The sequence below is a fragment of the Centruroides sculpturatus genome, unplaced genomic scaffold, assembly GCF_000671375.1.
Source record: "Centruroides sculpturatus isolate CEXI.00-Female unplaced genomic scaffold, Cexi_2.0 scaffold277, whole genome shotgun sequence".
Classification (NCBI taxonomy): Eukaryota; Metazoa; Arthropoda; class Arachnida; order Scorpiones; family Buthidae; genus Centruroides; species Centruroides sculpturatus.
In genome coordinates this window covers 525,378-539,868 of record NW_019392628.1, presented here as the reverse complement: position 1 = coordinate 539,868, position 14,491 = coordinate 525,378, and the positions used below count along the sequence as shown (strand labels likewise).

General features: G+C 30.4%; 1 protein-coding gene across 1 annotated transcript in view; it reads right to left on the bottom strand.

The window, feature by feature from the left end:
- The window catches only part of LOC111617798 (importin-13-like), a 58,660-nt gene that overhangs the window by 31,387 nt on the left and 12,782 nt on the right, over positions 1-14,491 (bottom strand). Inside the window, exons 5-7 of the mRNA XM_023359101.1 lie at positions 10,796-10,880; positions 4,339-4,467; positions 4,185-4,265 (exon numbers count right to left, since the gene is read on the bottom strand). Of these exons, the coding sequence (XP_023214869.1) occupies positions 4,185-4,265; positions 4,339-4,467; positions 10,796-10,880 (295 nt within the window). The remainder of the gene's footprint in view (positions 1-4,184; positions 4,266-4,338; positions 4,468-10,795; positions 10,881-14,491) is intronic.

Below are 14,491 nucleotides of genomic sequence, written 5' to 3'. Positions count from 1 at the left end.
GGAAAAAAGTAAGTAAACTGTTTATTATTTCAAAAGTAATTGCCATAACTGTTAATACATTTATCCCACTGTGAGACAAGATGGTCAATGCCTTCATAGAAAAATGTTTGCGGTTGCCTACGAAATTATGATTGTACCCAGGCGTTTACCTTTTCATCCGAAGCAAATTGATGGCCACAAATGCCTTTCTTTGGGGCTCCAAAAATATGGAAATCTTAGGGAGAGAAATTGGAACTGTATGGAAGATGTGTATGGACTATGCTGCAGAAGTTTCCAGTGAAACTTCTGCAGCATAGTCAAAACAACCTTGGTAACATGTGGGTGGGCATTATCCTGCAACAGAATGATGCTGTCTGTCAACATTTCTGGGTGTTTGGATTTGATGGCACGCTTCAATTTTTGCAAAGTTTCTATGTACTGCTGTGTGTTAATTGTGGCGCTGTGTTCCAGAAAGTCAACAAGCAGTGAACCTCCATAGTGATGTTGAATGCACACACGACTCGCCAACCTCACTTCAAGCACTTCTAACAGACAAATGGCACAGTGGTGAATGTTCATGCTGTTCCTCCCTGATTCCCAATAGGGGGCACTTCTATATACACACCTACCTGCATTACCAACTTCCATGCCACACTTGTTATATTATCTGTCTCATTTTCATTTGACTGCCCCTAATAGTTTAAAATGAAATTGGTTGGTAAAAATACATCTAATTCCTCTAGTAATAAAAAAACAAAATTACTTTCCGAACAACCCAATAATATAATAAATATATTATAATAAATAAATCTGTTGACAAAAAAGTAAGAACAAAAATTAATGAGTATTTTTGCCTTATTTATTAGAGTAGTTCTTATTTTTAAGTTTTTAAAGTTGAATGAAGCATGTTTTGAATATGTTCCATTATTGAAAAAAAAACAAATTTGGTAAAATTTGGTTGTTTGGAATAATATTTCAGGGTTGCTACCATGATCTGAAAAACTGTAATATGTCACAATGCTAAGCATATGACCACTCACTGTTGGAACAGAAATCCTATATAAGTATAGCAATAGGAGCAGAATGTTGTTGCCATATGTTCTATAATAGACTGAGTATTATGGAACATTCTAGGACCTAGACTATAAATTCAGACGACTTGAAACAATTAGTTCAAGCAACCAAAGAGTGCAATTCAACCACGGATGATCCTCACTAAGTTGTGTAAAGATTAAATTAAATATTTTGACTTTTAGGAGATTATAATTTGTATACTTCTAATTTATAAGTTTCTAGGCAACTTAGTGTAAACTGAGGTTGAAGTGTACTGGTTCCAGGTTTTATTTTATGAAGAAATGCTATTGTTGCAATATAAACAACCCAAAGCGTGCTCAGCAGAAAATAATAAACTATAACTAAATCAACACCTGTTCACTCGTTGAGAGATTTATTCTTAACACAAACGTTTTCAATCCAATCATGTTATTTTAAATGCTATTGTTGCATTTAAAATAATGAATATTTGGCTAATAAGATAACAATCATGTGAAATACCTGGAAATAAGCTACCTTTGAAGTGAGAGATTATCACTAATTTTTTAATTTGCATCTGACTGAAAAGAAAACTGTTTGGGAAAGTGAAACTTTAGCTGCCAGAACTGTCATTGGAATTTAGGATAAAGCATGGATCCCTAGTTGTCTTCAGAAACACACAATTGCAGCTCTTGAAAAAATCTTCCATGAGGAAAAATGAACAACAAAAAGAAAGACCCAAAACACTGTAAAAAAATCTACTTTCAGCAACAACCTCAATTAGCTTTTTGATGTTACACATGCAGAAGTGTTATCCATGATCAAAATCAAAGAAGATTGAAAATTTCTTCTGATTCAGAAGGAAAAAGGATGACTAGGAAAGATGGCAGGAGTTGACAAGGCTCTAAAAAAGCAAGAATCTATAACAAGGAAGAGAATACGTACCAATAATAATTAATATTCCACGGTTTGGTTATTGTTATGCTCATCTTGTGGCATTGTAACAAGAAAATTACTAACTGTAAATTTTAAATGCTTAGTACTATATTATCTTCCATTTTGCTTAAAATTAAGTAATTTTGTTTCAAACTTTGGTAATTTCTCTCTAAATTTCCAAATTTTGAAAATGTTACTTTTTTCAATACTGGAAAAAGTTAGGTAGGTGTCCTTATGCAAACTACTTCATAATAAAATTGAATGAATAAATAAAACATACTGAAACACAAGTAAAAATTCACTATGTTTTACTTTAAACACACATTGTTATCAGAATTAGCATGTCCCAAAATATATAAAGTTCAAATACACTTATAAAATTTTCCTTATTGTAAGTTTTAGTTGAAGTTATCATCTTCATGTAAATAGGCATTTTAAACAGTCTTTTTGCATTATCAGACTCAACATCTGGTAACATGAAATATTATCAATCTTAACCAGTATATCACATGTTAATTTTAAATACAGTTTACAATTAATTTCAATTGTCTTAAAAATTATACTTACTGTGGTTATTAGTTCACTCACCAAACCAGAAAATCCAGCAGTAAATGTTAAATTTAAGAAATGCTTGATAAAAACAAATGTGTTCATTCACTTTCAATGATCAACTTCAGGCTTACATTAATTAACAATATAGAACAATGCATGGAATAGTCTTTACAAATTCAAATTAAATGGAACACTTTTCCAATTGGTTGTTGCCATGTTGTATTTGGTAAAGTCTACTCCTAAATCCAATAAGATTTATATATTTTTTATATTCTAATTTATATATAAAAACAAATTTTATAATAATAATATAAAATTAATTTTTATATTATTTCGATTGATGATTTTCTTGCAAATGATAGCGTGTCAATTTTTTTGTAATTGGTGGTCCGTGCTTTTTCATTAGCTTTGTACTTGTATATATCTGTTTTCTCAAGATATTTTAGATATGCATTAGCTTGTGTGTGGTGTATTATTTGTGCTTCTTCTAGGTGCACTTGCACTTAATCATTATTAACATAGACTGCTAAGGCTGTTGTTGTAAATCCTTTTCTAATTGACTTCTTATATTCTTCTTTTCATATATTTAGAGAACATGAAGTGGTCCCAATGTATTCTAATTTCTTTCCAATTCTGTTATCGGTCAATGGAAAAGAATACACTCCTGGTATGTTTGTAGGTCTTTGGGATCCTTGGAATTCCTTAGTAATTTATATATAGTAGGATTCTTTTTGGGTGCTATTTTACAATTATTGATCTTAGCTATTTCTCTATGGACAGGAGTGAATTGTTTCACATAGTTAACTATTTTGAAATCTTTCATCCAGTTTTTTGCTTTTTTCTTGATTAGCAAATGTTGTTGATGAATTAAGCACTTAATAATTTTTATGGGGTAACCATTTTGCCCTGCAATTTGTTTAATGTGATTTAGTTTCTTCCTCCTGTCCTCCACACTGAAAGAATGTGTGAAGGCTCTTTTGATTAATGTCCAGAAAGCCACTACTTTGTAAGAAAGTGGATCATTCAATATAAACCTGAAGATAATTGCTGAAAATGATTGAAAACATTTGCTTTTATCAAGCATTTCTTAAATTTAATGTTTTACTGCTGGATTTTCTGATTTGGTGAGTGAACTAAAGCACATTCAGTTATTATAGATTATTGTAGTTATTTTCTAATGCAGTATTTTATAATAATTTTAAACTACAGGATGTCCACAAAGTCTAGGTACATAAAGATTAACACATACTTTTAAAACAAAATAATTTTATTTGATTCTAATATTAACAAATAACATCTTCAATACATAATTTGATGTGCCATAATTTGTGGACACCATTACCAGTCAGTGTGCTGAAATTGATGGCAATACAGACCTATTTAATCGAGTTCACCTGAATTTTGCAAGGAACTCAAATTATGTATTGAAAATGATGGAAATCATATTGAAAATGTTATTTATTAATATTAAAATCAAATAAAATTATTTTGTTTTAAAAGTATGTGTTAATCCTTATGTACCCAGACTTTGTGGACACCCTGTATAATTATTTTAAAATTGCTGCATTAATAAATTAAATTTAAATAAATTCTTAATATTTACACAAAATTAATTCATGAATTATTTTCAGATATTTTACATGAATTTATAACTAATTATTATTATTACAAAAAACTTAACTTACTTGTAATGTATACCAAAAACCAAAAGTTTGTTCACTACATATTTCATCAATTGGATAGTGACCAGGTGTACGACTACATTGCTACAAAATTAATAATTTATTATTATTATTTAATAAAAGATATTCTTTTTTTATAAAAAATTATTAAACATACTAATATTAAACTAATTAATTTGATTATTGTATCCCGATATTCTTCTCTCTCCAAAATTGTGTTTAACAGTAGCTTGGAATGTGTCTCTCCTAAAGCAATGAACAAACCATATATACAGCAACAGATATCCTAAACAAAAAAAAACAATGATTTTAATCCATAGAAAAATTTTTGATAAGTTGAAAAATGTATAACTACTGAAGTAGGATTATATTAAAATTAAGACTACTAGAATCAGCTTTTAAGCACAAGTTAAATGACAGATATAAATTTCATAATTTTATATTAATAAATATATTTTGAAACATTACATAGTTTTTAATATTTCTTATGTAATCATATGAATTTATATATGTATTTTTTTGATAAAGCATAATTTATTAAAAAAAATCAGAAATTACAGTATTAACTGAACTCCTTTAATGATCTGAATATATAATTCAATTCACAATACTTTACTACTCAATATTAAATATTTTATTTTATAATAATTAGATATTTTTCATCTGGTTTACTTTAATGAAAACCAATAGTGCAATTTTTTTCTTCCTTGCCCTAGCTTTCCTATCAACCAGGTATCATCATTGTTGCTTTCAGACTTTAGCCCTTAAGAGTGTCACTGTGTTTTGTTTTTATACATTAATTTTTGTATTTAATAGTTTATTTAAACATTTTTAGGTAAGTATAATTAACCTTTTTTTAACATTTACCTAAAAATGTTCTTTAAATGTCCCTAAAAAAGTGTTACTAACATTTTTAAATTGTGGGTAAGTAATCATTTGTAGAAATGATGAATAAAATATGGTGATATCTCAATACTTGGAACTGTTTCTAACTCAAACAATTTGGTATTTGAACATAAATTCTGGAAAATAAATTGCTTGGTCCTCGATTAAACAAATGCAAACCACTAAAACAAAATTTTGATTAATATTTTTAATTGTATTTTCTGAAATCATAAAAAATTTTTATGGTAAAAATAAAAAAATGAAGAGGTTTCAACAAAAAACAAAAACCCTCAAATGACAATACTTTGTACAAACAAAATGCCCTTGTTTAACTAAAATTAATATTAATGCATAATACAGTACTTTTAATTGTAATTTTTATTTAATTGTTGATTGAAAATAAATTATTGATCATTTTAATAAATGTATTTCTCTTAGTGATGAAAAAGAAAAGTATACTTTAACTAACTTCTGGAACCTAACCCCATGTTTTGCATTAGTCCTTTGTTTCGTATAGCACAGATTTGCATAACAGTTCTTTTTTGGAATGTAATACTATGTTATTTATATAAGGGACATCTGTACTCTTATCAGTAAACTGATAAAAATATGAAATCTAAAACTGTATATAATTCTGCATTTCAATATTTTCTATGCTGACATTTGGAATAAGATGCTTACATGAACAATTTTTCCATCATTTGTTTTTATAACAATATTAGAAGAAACATATTTTTCATAAAAATAAAATTTTGAATTAAATGAAGAATACTTATACTTTATGCATAAGTTTCAAATAATTTAAATAAGGTTAAAAATTTTTCTACAAATTGTTTTATTAGCATGGGAAACCATCTAACTATTATTTTTTTTTACACAAAAAATTCAAACATTAAAATTGACATTTCTATCTTCACATTTCATCAAATCAATTAAACTGATAAATCTGCTTTATAACAACATTGAAAATTATTTTAATTATGAAATCACCTATAAAAAAATAAACAGAGATATGGTGTGAGTAACAGAGTGATGCCTCTATTTTTCCCTAAAACTTTTCTTCCTACAGAAACAGTTTTACATCAATTAATCCTCAATCATTAAAAAATATACTTTTTCCATAAAGTCATTTTCTATGCATAAAGTCATTTTTTTGCCATTACTCAGTCAGATGTCCATGACTAATGGTGATTTTAAAAACAGTGTAAGTGGTTTTCATTTACTTACCAAGAAAAAGTTGCCCGAATCAAACAAAACTGTATATGTGCGAGTGTAAGTGATTACAAAATGAAAGCAGAAGGATCATTTATTGCAGGAAAAACTACAAAAGAAAGGTTCTAGTACCCTGTTGGGCCACCTCTAGCATGAATACACAATGTGATGTGGATGAGCAAAGAGGCATACAGGTGCCATTTGGTGTCCTCTTAGTTTGGCCAAACTCTTAGACTGTCCAACTTGGCAACCAGGTGATCCCAGACATGTTCAATCAGTAACAAATCCAGACTGAGAAGGCCAGACTGAGAGGTGTGGCAATGTGACAGAGCAGTTCTGTGACACCCCTGCTGGATGCAGTCAAGCATTATCCTGTTGGCTTTTGAGAGACCTATCACTAGAGGCAACACATGGCTGCAGGATGTCACTAACATACCACTCTGCTATCATGGTTCCTTGGATCACTACTACTAGAGATCTACCACAGCTGTCATGTCATATGTGATGGCATTCCTAACCATCACAACAGCTATGGGGTGGTGTGCTGCTATATAGCATAGGCAGGATTGAGGCATTTATCACAAGGCCTCCATACACAAACAAGGCCACAAACAAATCAAACTGAATGTGGATTCGTCACTGTAGACAACCTGGTTTCATTCTGTTGCAATCAAATTCCATCAGAAGCGATACCACTCCAAACAGAGGCAATGGTAGGTGGTGTCAATGGTAGCACATGTAATGGCTGCTGCAATACAAAATGTTCTTCACCCAGGTGCCTCAAAATGGTACAGACAGACATGGGCCTGTAATGATGGCACCACCTGTGTTTAGATGGTAGACAATGATATGGTTGGCTATGTACATGCTTGTCAGAGGTCCAGGTGGTCCTCTCAGCTGGTGGTCTAATGAGGGAATCTTAAGCCTTGGCATGGTGTTTGCAAGCTCTCTCTTGTCCGCTGTCCCAACACCACCTCACAGTATTGTCAGAATGGTCTAGGTGGTGGGCTATTTGCATGATGACCATCCAGCTTTTCTCAACCCAATGATCCTTCCACTCTCAAACTTGGTTAGTTCTTCATATGGTCTTTGATTGCAATGAAAGGCATCTCTAGTGACACAGCATCCCTCTGCAACAGGTAAATTACAGACAGGATGCCTTTAATACATTTTTCTTATAGGTCAAGGGGTATGCACTTTAACACCCTCTGCTGGCATTATGTGATGAGCCATCACACTATAACTAATCATTTCCATATCTGCTTGAGAGTTATTGCATGCCAACTTTTGTAGTGATATGACAACTCCTTGATGTGCTAGTTTTATGGCAATGAGTGTATATAAATACGTAGAAGTCAGTGTCAGAAAACTGAAAATATCCATTCCAAAGTCAAAATTCTTGATTAAAACAGACTTGGTTATAAGACAAAATCAAGTTTACTGTTTGATAGTCTGAATTGGACACCTGTAGATTTTTCTGCATTTATGATATAAAAGTCTGTCATAGTAATTTAGTCTCTAAATTGTTGTATGTATCCAAAGTCAGAGATGGTAAAAAAATGATAATTTTCCAGCCCTGTATCTAAGTTTCCTGTATTACCAACTTCCAAGAAGTCTACAAGATAATGCTCTATTGCAGGGATGGCCAACACGTAGACCGTGGTCGACCGGTTGACTGTAAAGGTTTTGAAAGTAGCCTGCGAAGCTAAAGTTGAACAATTTGCTTTCACTTAAATTAATGTTTAAAAATCTTAATTCAATAATTTATTCTTACAATAATAGACTGTCCGTGCAACATACCCATACAGTTTGTATTTATCCCGATGAACAATGCAAATGAATGTTAACGCATGTGCATATAAAAATCCTAAAATTGTTTGCCCATATTCATAGTTGCCCACAGACTATTTTATACCAAAAAAGTAGCCCCTAAAAAGTAAAAGTTTGGCCACACCTGCTCTATTGGATCAAAAAAACAGCCATTGTGACTTTACTGACAAAAAATTGGTTTTTAAACTACTTGCACACTAAATTATGATGGTTGCTGCTATAACTACTGTCCCTTTATTTCAATTACATAATGGTATTCCTATACTTCATCCTTAGGGGTCATAATAAAATATTTTACTGGCTTCAAATACATAATCTGATTCAGAGATAGCAAATATGCATAAAAAATTAAGGTAAATTTGTAGAAAAAAAACAAATTTTAATATTCAAGACAGGTTTTAAAATTAATAATCAATTCCATCAACTCTCATTTTTAACAAAAAACATTTAAAATTTTCTGTTTGGTATTTAAAAGATTATTATTTCAAATTGAAAATAATATTTACAAGTAATTATTTTATGTACCTAATTTTTCTGACTAATAGTCTTTATTATTCATTTTGTAATTAAAAATCAAAACTTCCCATTATCTATATAAATATTTTAAGTTTAAACTCAGATTAATAATGTGAGAATCTGGGCTGATGCTTTTCTTAAATTTAATACTTTTCTTTTGTTTCTAAGGAAGTTCCCAAGAAGAGATGTTGACTCTGATACGAACTGAACAAGTTCCTTGTTGCCTCTCTCCTCAGGTGACTTGAATCGTCCATAGCCATTGGATGGACACTAAATTACACACCTGTATATCCTATAAATAGGGCCAAATATGAACAGCCCAAACTCACAAACGAGAAAGTTCGCATCCAGACCAAAAGAGTTTCCCGTCAAATTGTGTAAGTTCATGAATCATATTAGGAATTTTCCAGATATGAATTTCATTCCATAAATGATCTAGTCCAGCGGTTCCCAAAGTTTGTGCCATGGTTTCCTCACAGGAGCGCCATGAAATGTTATAAAATTTTTATAATGTTAGAATTTAATGTACTTGTTAGAATTTGACATAGGGTGCCATGGGAAAATTTGCATTTAGCAAGAGTGCCTAGAATCAAAAAAGTTTGGAAACCACTGATCTAGTCTATTAATGTCAAGGAATGTGAATTTCATATTGTACTCTCCTCAACTGCCAGGGGGGTGTAAAATTTTCACATGCTCTTTTTGTTGCATTCTGCCATGTTCCGTAGCACAGAAGGCTTGTGCTGTTCTATTGTTCTTTCTGTATTTATTTGTTTATTAAACACAGTTTTTAGTCAAAGCAATATATCATTATACATTCTTACTTGACTTTTAACATTTAATTTCTAATTACACTACTAAAATACTAATTCATTAATCATATTTGAGAAGACTAAAACACATTTGATAATTTAGATTTTGAATACAATGTATTTGTGTATTTCTTTTAAATAGACATATTGCTATTTTCATTAGTTTATCTACAATTTGTATATTCTTCTTTTGGGAAGTTATTTCCAAGAGAATTTTGCAACAAATAATTTTGAATCCAATTCCATCTGTTCAACTTCAGTTCCACTGTCAACCTTCCAACACAACTCCAAACACTTTTCTCTCCCTCTCTCTGTGGATTGTCTATCCTGCTCTCCTACATATGTTCCATGTGCATACCAGATATTTACATTGTGTATTTCTTAAGCTTTTAGGATAGGTTTATAACTGAAGTGACACAGTATGTATTTTTATTACTTTAACAGATTACAGATCAAATAATTATGATTAAATCATATTATGCAGTAGATAATTTTTTTCCTGCAATTGATTACAATTCCAAAAATGCTTATGCTAATTTGGCATGAGTTTTAAGTTTTAATTATCTTTTTCTTGATAAGATTTAAGCTTACAGTCAAATTGCATGGAAATGAGGGAAAAAATTTGAGATAGACAGGTTGAATGGAGATACAGTATTTTATTAATACAATAGCAAGTAAAGTACATACCTGTATTAGATATAAATAAAAAAAATTTTTGACATACAATAACAGAAATAGTTTGTCAATAGTTTTTTATGCCTGAATTTTTTCAACCAATAAGATGCAAGCCAAACTCAGCTTTTCATCACCAGTGGTCGAGGTGATAAAAACCAGTGAACACTGGTAACTAGTTAGTTGGTTGTGGGTTCATGCGTCAGCAACAGGCTGGCCATGTGTTTCCAAGTTTTCTTTACATTTATAACACTTAAATAGGAGCCAGTTTCCCATCTAATGTCCTCCCAAGAAGCATCTCCCTTGGCAGATTGCCCACATCATATTGCAGTAAATAAATAAACCAAACCAAATTTGTAGCCAATCAGAGAAAAGCAGTGTTAATTGCAACTATGTACTGTATTTCAAGAGATGTTTCTTAACTACAATTTATGCTATCAAAATGTAGTCGTTGAGCTTTGAAACTGTAATTGACACTTCAGTCTGTAATTTGAGATATAGAAGTTTTGGGAGAAAATTATTTGAGATGAATGTAGAAAATATATTGAATTTAGGCTGAAAATGCAGTAGAAGAAATAAATTTCAAGATAAACATGTTTGAGATAGACAGGTTCAACTCTTTATCAGAAGCAAGCCTGTCTACTGAGCTTCAATTAAATATAATATGATTTTATATTATATGAAACTTACCATATCCTTTTCTTGAATTGCTTTTGATAATAAATCCTCCAATTTAATTATCTGTCCAACTAATTTCAAGATAGAATTTGGACATCTAAAATAAAAATTTTATCTACAATATATAATTTCTATTTTTATTTAAATAATGATTTAAGAGAATATTTTTTTGGTTAAAAAATAAAAAACAGTTATGTTTATAAATATTTTAATACATTTAAGGGAAAGAATAGTAAACTTTTGATTTTTTAAAAATTATTTAAGCAAGAGAACAGTTTTTATTGCAAAAAGTGAAAATATTGAAAGTAAAGTTGTCATAAAATAATAGATCACAACAGAAAATGCATATTCAATTTTTCATTTGTGTTTGTATCATTAAGAATCTATAACGTTTTAAAAAATTCTGATAAAAAGTGTAGTAACTTTTCCAAAACAAATGTCACCTACATACTAAAACAGTTATTAAATCTGAGATAATCATTTTGTAAAAATTATATTAATAAAATTAATATAAACAAATGTAATGGTTAATTTTGATTCTAAAATTATTTATTAAATATATCATTAACCTAATTTAGATTGTTACCAATAATAATTTTTGTAAACAAAAAATTATTTTAATATTTGTTTGAAAAAATTAGCAGTAAATTTTTAAACAAATATTTCATGGTCAAGGTTTGTCACAGGGCAACAAATTTCCCATGACAAACTAGTATGACATTTAAAAGAATATCTGATAAACTTCAAGTTTCACAGACTAGTGTAAGAGAGTCAAGAATAAATGGTTTCAATATGGACAAAAAGATGCAAATTACTCTAAATGTGGCAGAAAAGAAATTCTGGATGAGCATAATAAAGCATTTTGTTAAGCAAAACCAAGGAAAATTCAATCATAAACTTTGCAATAACATTCCACTAAATGGGATACAACATATCAATCAGAACTCTTCAATATTTGTTATTGAATATGGGTCTTCAGAGCTGTTCCTTTCAACACAAACTACTCAGCTGCCTGAAGAGCCCAAGACTAGACTATTGATGTTTGGAAAAAAGTGTCATTTTAATGATGAATCAACAATCATCAGATTTTGCTAGGCTAGTTGCCAATATATATGAAGCAAATCCGATTAAGCACTTGATCCAGCTTGTATTCAAGAAACTGTTCAAGATTTTGAAAAATCTGTAATGATTTGGGAGTATTTTTTTTTTGGTCTAGTTTGGGTCCATTGGTCACTTTTGAGAAAACTATGAAGTCAAATGACTATGTTAAAGTGCTGGATGACCATATGTTTCTGCAATCTATGATTTTCATCCTGATGGCTCTAATGTTTCAGGATGATAATGTCTTTACCATTATGCTCATACTATAATGAACTAATTTAGGAAGCAGAATACTGACTTCATATACCTGGAGTGACTGACCACCACAAAGTTGCCACATCAGTCATTTGAACATCTTTGGGACAGTACTGCAGGGCTTAAAGCAGTCAAGGCAGTGAAAAAAAGTGAAAAAAGAGAGTTCACACTGAAAAAAAGCTAATAGTGTTAAAGTGAACTAAAAGAGGCATTATTAAAAAAACACACACATACATTTTGTATCAATAACATTGCATATGATATTAAATTGATTATTAAGTGAACTGAAAAAATTAAATATGAAAATAGTTAGGCTGAGTTTATACTCCAGAAAAGTGACCAACAAGACTGCATTAAGCCTGCATTAAGTTTTTAAGTGGCCTATACAGAGTTCCTACCTTTATACAGCAAAGGAAATGGAAGAGTAACATAACTACCAGAATGTCTCTCCATATAACATGCCAAATTTCAAATGCCATTTATTTCAAGATACATTTTTTGATTTATTGTTTAAAAAATTTGTAATTGAAGGTTTTCTTTTGTTTAAGTCATGCTGCAGTTTCTACACTTCTCTTGTTTTCTCCTTTTCATCACACTAAATTTTCCTTGCACTTTCCACTATTCCTTGGGCAAGATGTATCTCTTCAACATTGTTTTTCTCAATCACATTTCATAGTCTATTAGTGGCTTCTTCAAACATTCTACACCTCATTTTCCTTTGCATTTCTTCTTCTTTTTCTTCTTCAGCTTGGCTTCAAGAATATCAATTTCCTTTCTCTCCTGTTCAAGTGCTTTTATTTTATCCTCCGCTTCCTTTCTCTTCCTTCCTTCCTTGTCCTTTTTTCTTCTTTCAGTTTACTTTGTTTGTCCAAAAAAGCCTTATAAGTAGCATATGCATTTCAGGCCAACCCAAGTAACTTCTTTGTCATTGGCACCAAAAAGGCATTATTGTTGTAAACACAGAGTCCATCTTTTACTATCAACAATAAATTCATCATTTGTTCTGACAAAGAAGTTCTGTCTTCTGTCAGAACCCATGTAGAAATGGAGAACCCTCTTTCAACATCTGCATTGCCATGACTGAGAGCTAACAATGCTTTGACTACTTTAGGGATAGTTGGGTATTTTGGCATCGTTAACCTGATATTTATCTTTTTTAAATTTTCACTGAAAATACCTTAGGAAAAAGATTTCCCTTATTAGCTGAGGTGCAAAAAGAAATTTCTTACCAAGTCTTGATTTAAAATAGTTCATAAATACACAATGACTGAATATATGACTTACATTGTAAAGAAACTGAAAAGAATATTACTAACATTATCAATGTTTGTCATAATAAAACGATAATCATAATTAAACTGGATTAAGTGAAAGACTCCAGAAGCTTGTTTTTAACTTTGTTTTTCTTGTTCATTGGAGTGTACTTTAGTGATGCTGGAGTCAGATTTTGTAAAATTCAGATATCAAAATATTTATTGTGAGATTAATTGAAACAGAAACGAAAGAACAATGACAAAGAAGTTACATGGGTTGACCCGCAATGCATATGCTACTTATAAGGTTTTTTTGGACAAGCAAAGTAAATGCATTAATAAAAATATAAAGATAGTCATAGATAAAAAGATAAATAAAAATAGAAAATACCATTTTTCCTAATACACTATGTTTCATGTTTATTGACACTCAATAAACCCACAGTTATCATACCAATCAGTTGCCAATGCACATGTAAGATATACAAATTAAATAACCATAAGCTAATGCAAATAATATTACTTTCGAAACCGCATATAATTGATGATTGAATTATTATAGCAGGTTCCAGTAAAACTGATAAAAATTTCATTTCCATCAGTTTTTTCTGCAAGTTACAATATATTTTAACATGTTATATGTAACCAATAATAAAATATATAGACTAACATTGTATGAAATAATAGATATCATAGTACTAATTATAATAATCATAAATCTTGTTATAATAATAATAATAATAACTCTCTAGTTCTGCCTAGCCCTGAACCCATTATCCAACATGTTAAACAACAAACAATATGGCTACAATATCAGACATGAAAAAACAACACAGTTTATGCTGTCACATCTCATGTAAATGGACGACATAAAACTTTATGCATCCACACAGAAACAACTTCATCAACTCCTACAAATCACACATTCATACACTAAGGACATACAAATGGAGTTTGGCCTAGACAAATGCAAAAAACTTCACATAGAAAAAGGAATCCTGAAGAAAGAAGATTTTGCACTTGGAAATGGAGACGTTATTGAATCCATGGAAGAGGGCGAGTTCTACAAGTACTTAGGATTCCAACAGGCCAAACTAAC